The 16,012-nt window shown below is 64.0% G+C and overlaps 1 protein-coding gene across 9 annotated transcripts in view; it reads left to right on the top strand.

Annotated features, from left to right (window-relative positions):
- Positions 1-16,012, top strand: part of PLEKHG3 (pleckstrin homology and RhoGEF domain containing G3) — a 46,935-nt gene that overhangs the window by 18,046 nt on the left and 12,877 nt on the right. For 7 of the 9 annotated variants that reach the window (XM_030561942.1, XM_030561943.1, XM_030561939.1 and 4 more), the window contains exons 2-12: positions 563-915; positions 2,281-2,381; positions 3,719-3,788; positions 4,860-4,906; positions 5,711-5,861; positions 6,293-6,424; positions 6,821-7,003; positions 8,310-8,402; positions 8,571-8,657; positions 9,724-9,757; positions 10,368-10,472. In XM_030561942.1, coding sequence (XP_030417802.1) covers positions 610-915; positions 2,281-2,381; positions 3,719-3,788; positions 4,860-4,906; positions 5,711-5,861; positions 6,293-6,424; positions 6,821-7,003; positions 8,310-8,402; positions 8,571-8,657; positions 9,724-9,757; positions 10,368-10,472 — 1,309 coding nt within the window. In that variant the 5' untranslated portion in view covers positions 563-609. Of the gene's footprint in view, positions 1-562; positions 916-2,280; positions 2,382-3,480; positions 3,497-3,718; positions 3,789-4,859; positions 4,907-5,694; positions 5,862-6,292; positions 6,425-6,820; positions 7,004-8,309; positions 8,403-8,570; positions 8,658-9,723; positions 9,758-10,367; positions 10,473-16,012 lie in introns of those variants that run through there. The other 2 variants (XM_030561946.1, XM_030561947.1) reach the window with 2 other exon arrangements.

Below are 16,012 nucleotides of genomic sequence, written 5' to 3'. Positions count from 1 at the left end.
GGGTGCCCGGGATCCTGCTTGTGGGGCTCCCGGAGGTTGCTTACCTGCCACGGGGTTCAGTTGCCAGCGCTGAGCTGTCTAACGCACACAACACACAGCCTCAGTGCCCCATCCTGGCTGCAGTGCCGCAGCCTGGCATGGGCGGCCGTGGGCGTGACCCACGAGCTGTGTCCAGTGGTCACTAGAGCTGGCCCAGGGTCTGCAGTATTGGGCTGCCGGGCAGCTGTATCTGACAGCCCAGCTGTGGGGAGCATTGGTCAGACCAGCTCCTGGGCCTCGAGCAGCGCCCTGAGGTGGCCTGACCCTGGGCTGCTCTGGCACCGCCTCGCTGTGGGGGGCTGGGACCAGGTGGGCGCGGGGTCGAAGCATGGCTCCAAGCGTTTGCTCCTGCCCCAGCCACCTGGGTCTGGCCACTCCCCAGCCAAGCTCCCCCCACAGCTGTTCCTCAGGCCGAGTCTGCAACTGTGGCGATGGCATGGGGTCGGGAGCAGGAAGGGGTGCAGCTGGGGCCTGGCGTGTGGGGCCCTGCCCTCTCTAACTATGCTGCCTCTCCCCCCACCAGAATCCCCCCGGCTGCCAGCACTGCCCTGCCCCAGCAGCTATGACAGGATGCCCATCTGCGCTGTCTCCCCGGAGTGCCCAGTGAGCCAGATGCCCATGGAGGGGCGGGACAAGGCCCCCGGCCATGCGCCGGCCCGGGAGGGTGATGCCCTGCGAGTCAACCAGCTGCACAACAGCAACAACAACGCCTCGCTGGGGGGCTGGCTGGGCCGCAGGGGCTCCCGCTCCCTCTCGCCCTTCGGCCCCCGGGCCTCTGTTGGTGCCAACCATAAGCTGAGCTACCTGGAGCGCGTCGTGCTGGAGCTCGTGGAGTCGGAGCGCACGTATGTGCAGGACCTGCGCAGCATTGTGGAGGTGAGCCGGCCCCCTCCACACACCCCCTCCGCTGAGCGTGAGCCACAGGCTGGCCCCCTTGTTGTCCCTGTGTGGCGCTGCATGGCTCCCATGACCCCATTGTCCCTGGAGCTAGGGGCGCTCCTCTGTGCCATCAGCCCCACTGGTACTAGCAGCTGAGAGGGGCATGGCACCGTGCCAGGCTGGCTGGGTCTGTACCCCTAAACATCCCATGGGGTGGAGGTCAGGGGACATCTTTCATCCCCATATTGCTGGTCTGGCCCCTCCAGAGAGGGGTCTGCTAGTGGGGTGAGCTCCCAGCATGCACCTGGGGCAGGGCCGCCCGGAGGATTCCCGGGACCTGGGGCCATTGGTGGCAGGCGGCTTCGGTGGACCTCCTGCAGGCATGCCTGCGGAGGGTCTGCTGGTCCCATGGCTCCACCAAAGCCGCGGGACCAGCGGACCCTCCGCAGCCATGCCTGCGGGAGGTCCACCGGAGCTGTGGGACCGGCAAGCGGCAGGGGCCCCCCGCGCGGTGAAATGTCTAGAGCCAGCCCTGTTCGGCGGCAGGGGGCCCTTCCATTCTGGGACCCGCCGCTGAAGTGCCCCGAAGACCCGCGGCGGGGGCCTCCCGCCGGCGAATTACCGCTGAAGCGGGACCTGCCTCCGAAGTGCAGCCTGCTCTTCGGCGGTAATTCGGCGGCGGAGGGCCCCCGCCGCGGGTCTTCGGGGCACTTCAGCGGCGGGTCCCCGAATGGAAGGGCCCCCCGCCGCCAAATTACCGCTGAAGACTGGGTTGCACTTTGGCGGCAGGTCCTGCTTCGGCGGTAATATGATGGCGGGGGGTCCTTCCCCCCGTAGCAGAAGGACTCCCCCGCCAGCGAAGACTGGGAGCAGAAGAAGCTCCGGGGCCTGGCCCCGCAAGAGTTTTCTGGGGCCCCCGAGCGAGTGAAGGACCCTGCTCCAGGGGCCCCGAAAAACTCTCGTGGGGGCCCCTGCGGAGCCCAGGGCCTGGGGAAAATTGCCCCTCTTGCCCCCCCCGGGTGGCCCTGACCTGGGGTGATGGAAATGGGGGAGTGGGGGGTTGCTATCAGGGTCGATGGGCTCTGTGGGGATAAAGCCGCCTGCAGGGACCCTGGCCCATTGGCTCTGCCCTGGCAGGCTCCAGGGTGGCTGGGCTGACATGGGGAATGGCTCTTCCTGTGGCAGCAGGACGGGGATGGGAGACCTGAGCCCTGCTCCCACCACCGAATGGAGCCAGCTTGGCCTGGGGGTAGCTCCTCTTGATGGCTCAGACGGGAAGAGGGGGCTGGGGGGCCCTTGGCCGCATGACAGCACCTTCCTGCTTGCCGACCCGCGCCGTGGCTCACTCTGTGTGCCTGGCAGGACTACCTGGGGAAGATCATTGACACCGAGGAGCTGCTGCTGCAGCCGGAGCAGGTCTGCGCGCTCTTTGGGAACATCGAGGATATCTACGAACTCAACAGGTGAGCCAGGCCCAGAACCGCCTGCTCTGTCCCCCATGCCCCTGGTAATCCTGCCACCTCTGTCCTTGCCCCCCACCTGCTCTGACCCAGCCCCTGTAAGCCCAGCCCTCGCTGTCCCTGCCCTAGATCTGCTCCGGCCTGACCCCCTTCATTCCTGCTCTGGCCTGACCCCCTCCAGCCCCCGACCTGCTCTGGCCTGACCCCTGCAACCCCTGCCCCGCCTGCTCCATCCTGACCCCTGTAACCCTTGTAACCCCAGCCCCCTCCATCCTGTCTCTGCCCTCCCTCCTGACCCCCTTCATTCCTGTCCCTGCCTGCTCCGGCCTGACCCCCTCTAGCCCCTGACCCGCTCCAGCCTGAGCCCCATAACAACTCCCCTCTCTGTCCCTGCCCCCTTTGCCCCTGCCCCCCTCTAACCTCCAAACTGCTCCAGCCTAGTCCCCCTGGCCCCCTCCATTAACACCCCCACCTCCTCCACTCCCCCAGTCTCCAAAGGGGATGAGGCATAAATGCCCCAAGATGGGCTTCCCCCTAGAATTGGAGAAGTCGGTGTTAGTGCTCAGTAGAAAGCACCCAGGGAGCCTCCTGGGCTCCCCACCCCAGCTCTGCCGGTGCCCGTCAATCCCAGCCCGTAGCCCCTGTTCTCCCAGCCCTGGGCTCTTCCCCTCCCCCTCCCCTCCCCCCTAGCTCTGCCTGTTCCCCTCAGCCCCCACCTGCAGGTTTCTGACTTGTGGGCCGGGGAATCTCATTGCCCAGCCCTAGGACAGCAGTGTCAGAGGGAGCTGCCCTAGTGGCCCTGGACTGCCCTGCCTGAGGGTGGAGGAGCGGTTCTGGCCCGTATCCCTCCCCATCTCCCTTGGCTTGGCACTGAGGCTGCCTCAGCCAAGAGCCCTTGGGCAGAACTCGGCCGGGGCGGGGGTGGGTGTCATGTCCATCAAGCTCTTTGCAGTCTCAGGTTGGGGCCCACGTGGAACAACTGTAACACCGGCGGCTTGGCTGAGAGGCGGCCAGGCCAGGGCCCCGGGGAGAGGGGGCAGCCAGTGCATGCGTCTCCTCTCATAACGCTTGCTTTGTTTTCAAACCCTGCCGGCACTGGAAGGGGCCCTGCCCTGCAGGTGGGTACCACGCTGGGCGCGCTGCATGCTCCGCTGCCTGCCCTCTGCTTGGGGGTTTGTGTGCTGGGAGTGGCGGGGGGCATGCCTTGCATGCATGCAGCACATGCTTGGCCCGTGTGTCCCCCGGAGAACACGTGTGCTTGGCAGGCCTGGCCCGTGGGTCGCCCGGAGCATGTGTGCTCTTGGCAGGCCCTGCATGACTGACAGTCTCTTTCTGCCCAGCGAGCTGCTGCAGGACCTGGACAGCTGTGACAGCAACCCCGTGGCTGTGGCCAGATGCTTTGTGGACAGGGTAAGGGGGGCTCTGGAGGTGGCACGCAGTGGGGAGTGGCTGGCAAGATGATCCCATGGCATCGTCGTGCGCCAGGCGAACTGGTGTACTCAGGGCTTAGTGCTAGTGCCTGTCAACTTAACATGTGAATGTCTCCCAGCTCACACACCTGACACAGCACATGGCCCTGATGGATTTCATGGGACGGCCCCGGCTTGGCAATGGTGGGGATGGGGAAGCTTGTGGTGCCAACCGAGCTAGGGGAGGAGGACTGGCTGGGGCACTCGGGGGACGCTTGCAGCACTGAGGCACTTCTGCGGGATGCTGATGGCCAGGCAGGTGGAGTACTGGGAGGGCAGTGCCCAGCGTAAGCACTCGCAGCTGTGGCTGGGCACAGGGAGGGGTGCAGCTAGGGGTGCAAACTGTCTAATCGCACAGACCCCAAACCCTTGCCCTGCCCCCACCCCATCCATCCCCCCTCCCTCCATTGTTCACTGTCCCCTACCCTCGCTCACTTTCACTGGCCTGGGGCAGGAGGTTGGGGTGGGAGTTTGGGTACAGGAGGAGGCTCAGGGTTGGGGCAGGGGCTTAGGGAGTGGGTGCAAGATCCGGCTGGCACTTACCTCGGGAAGCTCCTGGGGAGCAACCAGCATGTTCCTCCTGTTTCTAGGCTCAGGGGTAGCCAGGCGGCTCTGTGCGCTGCCCCTGCCTGCAGGCACTGCCCCGGCAGCTCCCATTGGCCACAGTTCCCGGCCAATAGGAGCTGCGGAGTCAACGCTTGGGACAGGGGCAGCGTGTGGAGACCCCCTAGCTGCCCCTGTGCCTAGGGTCTTCCAGGAGCGGTGTGGAGCCAGGACAGGTTGGGAACCTGCCTTAGCCCCACTGTGACACCAACTGGACTTTGGCCTATTAAAATCTCCTGGATTGGTTTCAGAAGCCACCAGGAGACTGATTCCGGGAGACTCCCGGCCAATCTGGGAGAATTGGCAACCCTAGGTGCAGCTCCTGGGGCTAGAGTGCGGGCAGAGCGCTGGGGGATGGGGGCTCCCCCTGTAGACCTCACTCATGGTCTTTCTCTTCTCCCCTCTGCAGAGCCAGGATTTCGATATCTACACCCAGTACTGCAACAACTACCCTAGGTGAGTGAGCAGGGGGCGGGGGATCCCTGATGGCCCTGCCCACAGGGGCGCTCCTTAGGGCGGGGGACCCCTGCCTGTGGGGGCGTTGCACCCCTTGCTGGGGTGGCCTGGCTCTGGCAGCAGATGATGGGATCTTGCCCGATTTGGGGGGGTGCGGGGGCGCAGTTGAACTGGGAGGGGCCAGCGTCCCAGTGGGAGGAGAAGGGGCCGTGTCCCAGCTCCCTGTTTCACCACGCAAGCCGCGCACAGGAGCAGGTGGGGCTTGTTTCTGCCCCTGGGTCTATATGTGCCATGTATATGTACTTTGCATCCCTCACTGTGATGTACAGGTGCTGTGCCCGGCGCCTGCCTCGTGTGGGTGGGCATCTCCCATCATTGTGGTGTCTGGGCACCGTGCCAGGTCCCTGCCCTGTGTGGATGGGCATCTCCCATCACCGTGGTGTCTGGGCACCATGCCAGGCCCCTGTCCCATGTGAGTGGGCATCTCCCATCACCGTGGTGTCTGGGCGCCGTGCCAGGCCCCTGCCCCGTGTGAGTGGGCATCTCCCATCACCGTGCTGTCTGGGCGCCGTGCCAGGCCCCTGCCCCGTGTGAGTGGGCATCTCCCATCACCGTGGTGTCTGGGCGCCGTGCCAGGCCCCTGCCCCATGTGAATGGGCATCTCCCATCACCGTGGTGTCTGGGCGCCGTGTCAGGCCCCTCTCCCATGTGAGTGGGCATCTCCCATCACCGTGGTGTCTGGGCGCCGTGCCAGGCCCCTCTCCCACGTGCGTCTCCCCTCACTGCAGTGTCTGGTCCCTGCAGCTCGGTGGCAGTTCTGACCGAGTGCATGAGGAACAAGCACCAGGCTAAGTTCTTCCGCGAGCGCCAGGAGCAAATCGGCCACGCGCTGCCCCTGGGCTCCTACCTGCTCAAGCCGGTCCAGAGGATTCTCAAATACCACCTGCTGCTCCAGGTAAACGGGGGCTGCGTGCCCCCCTGCTACACGAGCATTGTGGTGCCTCCCGCCCCCACCCCCCCGCACAGGCTTTGTGGCGTGGCACCCCACCTCCCACGCAGTACCCCTCTTCTACTATGCACATCCCGATCACCGCCTCAGCACCTCCTCCCTCACCTGCCACGGGGTGCCCCCTGCCCCCTCCATCTCCACCTGTGCAGCGTCACAGGCTGGCCCCCTGTCCAGGGACACTGCAATCCCCTTCCTTCCTTCCGCCCCGCGCTGCATCCCCTCCAGCCGCAGTGCCACGCTCTGAGCTCTAAAGGAGCCCAGTGAGCAGCCCTGCGGCTGTGTCCCCCAGCTCAGCCCTGCCCATGCCCTGGCTGCCGCGCCCTGGGGAGGGCAAAGGGAGCGGAACAGCGAGCCCTCACGCTGGGTGGTGCCCCCAGGAGATCGCGAAGCACTTTGACCTGGAGGAGGCCGGCTACGAGGTGGTGGAGGAGGCCATCGACACCATGACCTGTGTGGCCTGGTACATCAACGACATGAAGCGCAGACATGAGCACGCCGTGCGGCTGCAGGTGAGCGCTGGTGTGGGTGTGTCCTGCCCCCGGCTGCGTGAATGCAGCGATCCGGGGAGCGGCTCCGTGGGACTGGCTGGGAGGCTGAGCGCCTTGTGTTCTTCCTGAAGCCCCCCGTGGGAGGTGGAAGCGAGCCCCTCCCAGCTGCTGCCTCTGGCCTGGCCACATCTGGGGACCCTTTGCTCCTGGCCCCATGTCCCTGCACTCAGAGAAATGGCCTCCTGGGGCCCTGGAGCTAGGATGCAGCCCGGCTGGGTGCTAGCAGGGACCCAAGCCAGCGGCGGTGCCAAGATTGGGGGCAGCAAGGCTGAGACACCCCCCCCGGGGATCTGTGAGGGCATGTGGCTGGTTTGAGAGAAGCCACCTGAGGCCACCTCCCCCTAACCCCCCCCCCAGGAGATCCAGTCCCTGCTGCTGCACTGGAAGGGGCCGGATCTGACGACCTTCGGGGAGCTGGTGCTGGAGGGCACCTTCCGGGTGCACCGCGTGCGCAACGAACGCACCTTCTTCCTCTTCGACCGCACCCTGCTCATCACCAAGAGACGGGGCGACCACTTTGTCTGCAAGAACGACATTCCGGTAAACCCCTCACCCCCAGCAATGGCTCCATGGTTCCTCCCACGCCCCGTGGCTCCGTGGCGCCCTACGCTGTTGGCAGCCGATTGAACTAGTTGGGTGGCATGGCCTCCTGGCCATTCCCTGGCGGCAGCGGTGCTGGGGGAGCCCCAGGGGGAGAGGGGGGTTGGCAGCAGCGGTGCTGGAGCTGGGAGGGGGAGCCCCGGGGAGGAGGGGGCTGGCGGCAGCAGTGCTGGGGCAGGGAGGGGGAGCCCGGGGGGGTGGGGCTGAGGGCAGCGGTTGTGGGGTGGGGGAGCCCTGGGGGGTGGGAAGGGGGAGTCCGGGGGGGGGCGGCGCTGGCAGCATCAGTGCTGAGGCGGGGAGGGGGAGCCCCCAGGGGTGGTTGGCTGCAGTGGTGCTGGCGTGGGGAGGGGGAGCTCCGGGGGGGGCCGGCGGCAGCGGTGCTGGCGTGGGGAGGGGGAGCTCCGGGGGGGGCCGGCGGCAGCGGTGCTGGCGTGGGGAGGGGGAGCTCCGGGGGGGGCCGGCGGCAGCGGTGCTGGCGTGGGGAGGGGGAGCCCCGGGGGGGGCTGGCGGCAGCGGTGAGGGGAAGGCCCGGAGGGGGGGCCGGCGGCAGTGGTGCTGGCGCGGGGAGGGGGAGCCCCGGGGGGGCGCCGGCGGCAGCGGGGCTGGCGTGGGGAGGGGGAGCCCCCAGGGGTGGTTGGCAGCAGCGGGGCTGGCGTGGGGAGGGGGAGCCCCGGGGGGGCGCTGGCAGCAGCGGGGCTGGCGTGGGGAGGGGGAGCCCCCGGGGGGGCGCCGGCGGCAGCGGGGCTGGCGTGGGGAGGGGGAGCCCCCAGGGGTGGTTGGCAGCAGCGGGGCTGGCGTGGGGAGGGGGAGCCCCCAGGGATGGTTGGCAGCAGCGGGCTGGCGCGGGGAGGGGGAGCCCCGGGGGGGCCGGCGGCAGCGGGGCTGGCGCGGGGAGGGGGAGCCCCGGGGGGGCCGGCGGCAGCGGGGCTGGCGCGGGGAGGGGGAGCCCCGGGGGGGCCGGCGGCAGCGGGGCTGGCGCGGAGAGGGGGAGCCCCAGGGGGGGGCCGGCGGCAGCGGGGCTGGCGCGGGGAGGGGGAGCCCCAGGGGGGGGCTGGCGGCAGCGGGGCTGGCGCGGGGAGGGGGAGCCCCGGGGGGGCTGGCGGCAGCGGGGCTGGCGTGGGGAGGGGGAGCCCCGGGGGGGCTGGCGGCAGCGGGGCTGGCGTGGGGAGGGGGAGCCCCGGAGGGGTTCGCGTGGCCCCTGGGAGCGGATTCCTACCTGGGTTGCTGATGCCACTCTCCCCCCCAGTGCTCCTCCTTGATGCTGATCGAGAGCACCAGGGACTCGCTGTGCTTCAGCGTAACCCACTACAAGCACAGCAAGCAGCAGTACAACATCCAGGTGAGGGTGGGCGGGGCACCGGGGCACCGGGCGGGGCACGGAGGGGCTGGCTGGGAACTGGGGGAGGAGTGCTGGGCACGGGGCCAGCCAGTGGTGGTGCAGGGGCTGGGTTCTCAGGGGTGATGTGCGGTGCATGGCCCCATGTCATCACGCGTCCTTTTGCCTCAGGCCAAGAGCGTGGAGGAGAAGCGGGTCTGGACCCACCACATCAAGAGGCTCATCCTGGAGAACCACCACGCCATCATCCCCCAGAAGGTGAAGAGCCCCGGTGCCCCCGGCCCAAACCCCCGGTCAGAGCCCCCATCCCCCCGTTGAGTCGAGCGCTCGGACCTGGGGCCCACGCAGACAGGGCCTGGAGCCGAGCCACAGCAGCTGGCTTCCGAGGGCGTGTGGTCTGGGCTTGGGGTCAGCCCGGGCTGTGTCAGAGCACAGGGAACAGCAGCTACTCGGTGTGGGGCAGAGGGATGGGGAACGCAGCCCCCTGGCACGCCGGCGGCCGTGTGTCACAGAACCACAGGTCCGGTGCTCTTGTCCAGCTCTGGAACAGTCCCTTGGAGGAACCCTTCAGTGTGTCAGCCCCGATAGGGTCACACTCACTCGCTGGTGTGAGCCCTTGGCTTCACCGCCTCCTGGGGGGAGCCTGCAGCATCCTGCTTCCTGCCGTGAGCTCCCTGCAGCAAATCCACCTGGACTGGACACTTGGGGAAGACTTGTACCCCCCAAGGGAGCGATGCACCCCCAAGAGGGACTCTCAGCCAGCGCTGTAACAGCAGGAGGGTTTCTGAGATGTCTGGACCACAACCTAGAAAGTCCTTTGGTTAGCACAGAGAATGGAAAGTTACAGCAGAGTCCGTCTGGGTCAGTCCCGAGCCCTCTGATCCCTCCTCAGTCCCAGTACCCCGGCTTCTCCTTCCAGCAGCCCACACTGAACAACCCTCAGTCCTTTGTTCGTCTTCCCAGGCAAACGTTGTCCCCCTGGCCTTCCCCCATAGCCCTTTGTTCCCTCGCTGCTCACACCCAGCTGGCGTCCGTGGAGGCTGGGCCCTCCATGGTCATGGTAGGTGCTAAATGTCCGGGCAATTGGAGTGGTCATTGTCTTCCGGGACTCTCCATGGGCATGGGGGCCCAGGCCACCGACAGCCAGGTGTAAGTCTCACCTGGAGCTCTGCAGAGAGCGAACAACCTCCCTACCCCCACCTAATTATCCATGCAGCACATAGGGGAAACTGAGGCACACCCAGTATTCATACAAAACATTATGAAAAATTCTGACTTCGTTCCCCCTCCCTGTTCGCTAACCGACTGATCTCTGCACCCCTAGGCTAAGGAAGCGATCCTGGAAATGGACTCCTCCCGTAAGTGCTCCCTCCAGTTCTGTCTGCAGGGCAGGGGGTGGGGTGTCTGTCTCTGTTCCTCTGTCTGGGGTAGGTCCCGTGGTTGTATGCATCTCTCCTGCACTGCTGGGCCAGGCCGGTGCCTCACAGAACGATGACCCTGGCAGAGACGCTGCAGGGATCGAACTGGAGGCTTTTGGGTCTAATTGCACCAGTCCCTAGTGCCTGAGCCGTGGGACCTGGCTGTGTGAGCACACAGGCTGCGGCAGGCTCGTAAGCCTGTCTCTGGGGTAGCCACCAGGGTAGGACTGCATCAGCCTGAGGGCCGCGTGCCAGGGCCAGGCTAAGCTCGTGGGGCCCATCACACCCTGCACTCGCTCTGGCACGCGGCAGAGGAGTGGGACACATCCCCCCCATCCTCCCCGCTCACTCTGGCACGCTGCAGAGGGGTGGGACACATCCCCCCCATCCTCCCCGCTCGCTCTGGCATGCTGCAGAGGGACTGGACTCGTGCCCCTTACCGCCCTTCTCACTATGACATGCTGCAGGGGGTGGGACTCATGCCCCCTACCCCCCTACTCATTCTGGTGCACTGCAGAAGCGCTAACCCGCATTTCTCTGCTCCTTTCAGACCCCGCTCGCTACAGATACAGCCCGGAGCGGCTGAAGAAAGCGAAGTCGTGCCAGCCCATGGATGAGGTGCCCCCGCAGGCACGGCAGGGGCGCCGGCAGTCGGGTAAGAGAGGAGGGTGTGCCGAGGGAGGATTCAGCCAGACAGACGGGGCCTTGGCAGGCCCAGCTTAGAGAGCTCAGTGACTAATGCCCATGTGGCTGTCTCTCCTGGCACAGCCCAGGATTCCCAGGGCGTGCATGGCACCACTGCAGGTGGCGGGTGGCGCTACCCAACGGCTGGTCGCCCTGGGGATCAGGAGCATAGGACAGGATGGCTGCTCACTGCCTGAGCCCGTCGCTGTCTCCTGCATGGGGCAGTTGGCAGGGCAAGGAGGGGCCTGTTCAGTGGTCTGCCCCTGGAGGCTGATGGCAGCAGGGGTCTCTGGCAGGCCCTGAGCTAGAGGGGCCTGGCTGAGGAGCAGTGGGCGCTGATGGCTTGGAGGGATGGTGTCACAAGCACCTGTCCTCCGCCACTGGGGAAGCAGCCGTGTAGGTGGTTAGATCCACCTTCCCAGGTCGGCCTGGCCGGTGAGTGCACGTGCCACCCTCCCTGCCAAGCCCAAAGGGGAGCACCATGCCTGGCACAAACCCCAGGATCCTAGTTATACAGGAACTCAAGCTGCTGCCAGATTCCTTCCTCCCCTGCCGGGACCCAGCCCTCTCTGCTCCCTGATCCGTGAATCTCTCTGATGTGAAAACCTTTAGGCAGCAATGGTGAAGGGGCACTGGATCGGCGTGGCACATGACTCCCCCTGGGACTGGCTGGAGTGATGGCCCGCAAGCCGGGCTGGCTGAGGGAGTGTACGGCTGGGCTGGGCCCGCACAGAGTGGGCAGGTGGCTGACTCGCTCCCTGCTGCTCTGCAGGTCTGAGGGTGGGATTGGATTGTCTGGGTGCAGGCAAGCGCTGGACAGTTTGGGGCCGAGTCCCCTCCAGCTGGCTCAGGCCAGCACCCATGGGGGCACCGGAGACGTGGGGGTCCTTGTGTCCCAACCTGCAGCTGGCCCCTGCCCATCCTCCTCCCTGGGGTTGCTGTCGGGCTGTCAGTGCTGGCTGTGATGGGGGCTGTTGCGTGGCCTTGCCTGGTGGTAGCTGATCCCTGAGGATCCAGCCCGGGTATCTGTCCAGGATCTGCCCTATACCCACCTGTCCTTCTCCGGGTCAGATCACGGAGGTGACTGTCCTGCTCTGGCCTCAGCGTCCTCCTAGCACAGAGCCTGTGTGGCTGGTCGGGAAATGCACTCAGACTGGTCAGCTGTCTCTGCCGGTGCGGCTGGACCCCTGGCCACCTTGGCTGCTGTCAGGCCCAGGGCAGTCCTGCTTCCTCTGCCAGGCTGGGTGGACAGGCCGGGCTGCCCTTCGGCAGCTTCCCATGTCTTGGAGGGGCCTGCAGCTCGGCCCTGAGCGCCTGCCACTCTCCTGGGGGCTCTGGCCTTCTAGCAGGCCAGGAGAGAGCCTGGGCTGCCAGCAGTACTGTGCCTATGGCTACATCTCCTCCTCTTCCTCGCACCTCACGTGTGGTGGAGGCGTGGGCATGGCTGGCTAGCTCAGGCCAGACAGAGGTGATGCTGGCGGAGGGGAAGCAACCCCCAGGTACGCGCTCTTCTCCTCGTGTTCAGGGTGACGGGGGGGTGTGTCTGGGAGGCCCCTGGCTGAGCCGCAGGGACCAGGGTCGCCTTTCCCCACCTGTTCCAGCCAGGGGTGTGTGCCCCTGCATCAGAAGTAGATGTCCCCTCTACTGCCATTGACTGGCTTGAATGGAACCCAGGAGTCCTGAGTCCCAGCATTCCATGGCTGTCAGCCCATAGCTGTGAACCGCCCCCAGCAAAGCGTCTGTCCTCCCCACCATCTGTGCTGCTCTGGGATTCCCACCCACTGGGTTGGGGTCGCCTGGGCCTTTCTCTTCAGAGTCCCCTGCACAGCAGCAGGTGTGACGGGTTCCCCCAGGTGCCACCTGGAACTGGGGTACCACTGAGCCCACCTGACCCACCAGCCTGGGCTCCCTTTACACTCTGCTGCTGTAACAACCTACAGAGCCTCCAGACGTCACTTTCCCCAGCACACACACAAGTGGGGACGCACCCAGCCGCAGTCACATGCAGACACTATGACCAGCCCTGCATGGGAAGGCTCCAGCTTAGGAACTTCCCAGGCACTCCCCCCTCTGGAGTGTAAACCCAAAATTATACTGTCTTGTGCTGCACAGGGAACTGTACAGTATACGCTCATGAAATTCTCCCCCTCCCTCAACATGGAGAAGAATATACAACAGCTTTCTGCCCCGAGTTATGACTCCCACACACTGGTTTTAGACAAAGCAGAAACAAGTTTATTAACTACAAAAGAGGGATTGTAAGTGATTATAAGTGATGGCAAACAAATCAAAGCAGATTACCTAGCAAATGAACAAAACACGCAAACTAAGCTTAATATACTAAAGAGATTGGATCTGAATAGCAGATCCTCACCTTAAGGGATGATACCATCAGGCTGCAGATTCTTAAGGCACAAACAGCACTTGCTTTACAGCTTGGAATCCCCAGGTCCTTCATGCACAGGCTAGAAATCCCTTTAGCCTGGGTCCAGCACTTTCCCCAGTTCAGTCTTTGTTCCTCAGGTGTTTCCAGGAGTCCTCTTGGGTGGGGAATGTCACGATTATGTCACTTCCCTGCCTTAAATAGCTTTTGCATATGGCAGGAAACCTTTGTTTCAATGCTTGGTTCCCATACCAGACAGTGGAAAAATACTGACATCCCAAGATGGAGTCCAGCACCAGGTAACCTGGTCACATGTCCCTATAGTGTCACAGTAGCCGTAACTTGGAGGCTGTCTGTAGCATCTTCAGGAAGGCACTCAGGTGGGAGATAAGCTTCTCCTAAGCCCTGTTGTTTTCCATAACGGCCCTTCCCCACCCAGCTTTACAGAATGAAAGTACCTTTGTCTAGTGGGCATTCCCCAGTTGTAAACACGTTTGAAATATGGATACATAGTCAATATTCCTAACTTCAGATTCAAAACTGATACATGCGTACAAATAGGATAATCATATTCAGCAAATCCTAACCTTTCTGATGACACCTCACATGACTTATCTTGCATAAAATACATTATGATTATGTCATCATCACATCCTCATCATATCACTGTGAAGAATATGGGGTGCCGTGTCCCAGCGGGCTGTTCCCAGGCTCTGGAGGGCGGAGGGGTGACTGCACCTGGCCCCCCTCCTCAGCCCCCTTTGTTCTCCAGCTGGTCACACCTGGCTGGCTTCCTGCACAGGGGAGACCTTCCATGATCGCTAGGTGCTAAAATCCGGGCAATTGTTTCTGGGACTCTCCGTGGTATGGCCCCCCAGCCCCAGACAGCCAGGTGTCAGTCACACCTGGATCTCTGCAAAGAGTAAACAACCTTCCTAGTCAATCATGCAGCACATAGGGGAAACGGAGAGACCCACTCAATTCATACAAATTATGATGAAAAAATGCTCACTTCGTCACAGGAACACACAATGAGGGATCACCTGGGAAAATGCTGTTTTTGAAGTGTTTTGCCCAGCATCACACAGGACCTCTGAACAATTCTGTAGGGCAACATTCAACTGCCCAAGCCAAGAGACCCTTTTGTCTCTTCCTGCCATCTCCTGCCTCATTCATTGTGCCCCTTCCAGCTTCTGCAACCAATGAGGCAGGGTCCTACAGACAACAGCCTCCTGCACTTCACCAGAGCAGTGCACTGATGCGGCAGGAAAAGCATAGTATATTTTGACTGTCGTAATGCATACTTGCGCGAGAGACAGAGTTAAGGTGATACAGGCAGCCTTAGTTCTGGCATTTCCTAACATGAGTGTTTGACTCTGCAGCTGCAACGTTCCTTTAACATAGCTCTTTGCTTGTAATTCCTTAGTTTGCACAAAAGCAAACTGAAAAAAACAGCAGTTTCATCCTGCGGCATCATCAAATTGACCCCCAGGGGTCATCAGCAGGGTTGGAACCTTTAGATCCACCCCACAGAACTCTGCTGCTTGAGCTCACAGAGTAACTTGCAGCAGTAGAAGGTTGTCATCCTGTGTGGACCAGCATGAGGGAGAGACCCTCTGCCGGTGGGTTTCACAGCTATTTGCTGGCAGCCGAAGGGTGAGACTCAGGACTCCTGGGTTCTGTTCCCAGTGCTGGAGAGCAGATTGCCCGGCTCTCTGAGGAGTGTACTCTCTGTACCGGCTCTGTGGTGCCGTTCCAAGCGGTGGGATTTCCCCATCGGGGCGGAGCTAGCCGGGCTGGCCCCAGACAAACTGAAGCTTGGCCCCACGCATGTCCGCTTTGCATGCAATCAGACTGCTGCCTGCCTGCCTGCCCGGCCAGGAGGGCAAAGTTCAAGGCCCTAGCCCAACTGTTAGAGCCTTGGGCAAACAGGGGCGGGTCCATCGGCAAACCATCAGCCGCTTCCACCCGCCAGCCAATCGGATTGGCTGGCCAAAGGCTGGTGCGGCACCCTGCCTGCTGTGGGTCGGCGGAGCTGTGCATCCGTAGGGACCAAGGCTCCCTCATCCCCACATGTCTCCCGTTCTGTGATCGAAGCTGGCACCAGCCACCCTCTGACTGCTGGCTCTGTGCAGACTAGCCAGGCCCAGGATCCCATGAAAGCACCACCTCCCTGTGGCTGCCAGGAGAGCAGGCAGGGTCCCTCCCCCATGGGGTCACTGGCTCTGGAGGGGTTTCCCCCCCTTCCCTGTAGAGGGTGAGAAATGGCCCCATTCTGCTTGTCCCCGCACCAGAGCTGCCCAACCAGGTCTCTCTCCCCTGCTGTGCTGCGACAGGGTCGCTGCCAAGCAACAGGGAGGGGGGTGCTGCCAGGCTGGCTCCCAGGCCCTGCCCCTCTCACTGGGTTATCACAGCAGGACTGTTTGGGGCTAGCCGTGGGGCAGGCATAGCACGTGGCCAGCTATAGAACATCCTGGGGGGACATGATCAGTGCCCTGCATCCAGTGCCATGCCAGGTACACAGGTGGCAGGGCTAGCGTGGCAGTGGGTAGGACAGCTGTGTCTCGGGGCAGAGGGCAGTGCCAGGCCGGGAGGTGCAGGGTACAGAGGTGGCAGGGCTAGGACAGCCGTGTCTTGGGGGGCCGTGGGCCCTGCCATATCTTGGGACAGAAGGCAGTGCCAGGCCGGGGAGGTACAGGGTACACAGCCAGTTGGACAGCTGCACTGGCTCTAACAGCTGCGTCTGTCCTGTCCTCAGAGCCCTTCCACCTCTGGCGCCGCAGGGAGAAGCTCCCGGACGGACTGCATGGCGGCGTGGGGTCAGGGTGCGCAGGCCGCAGGAGGTCTGGTGCGAGCTCCCCTCTACAGCCTGGGGCACGGGGCTGGAGCATGGGCGGGGGGATGGGAGCTGCGGTGCTCTGGGCTTGGTGATTCCTGGCACATGGTATTCTTGGGGCCAATCACAGGGGTGCGGTGAGGGGGCCTGGCGAACGCACCTCTCCAGCCCCCCGCGGCGTGCGTGAGGGGCTGTCGGGTGGCAGATGGGCTGCCCTGGGGCCCCGCTTTCCAGGAGCAGGAGGCGGTGGCGGAGGAGCCGCGGCTTTGGAGAAGTGCGTTCCCAGGGGACC

This window comes from Gopherus evgoodei, chromosome 4 (genome assembly GCF_007399415.2).
Source record: "Gopherus evgoodei ecotype Sinaloan lineage chromosome 4, rGopEvg1_v1.p, whole genome shotgun sequence".
Lineage (NCBI taxonomy): Eukaryota > Metazoa > Chordata > Testudines > Testudinidae > Gopherus > Gopherus evgoodei.
The sequence above is the reverse complement of the archived record's forward strand: the minus strand, read 5'-3'. Positions and strand labels throughout refer to the sequence as shown.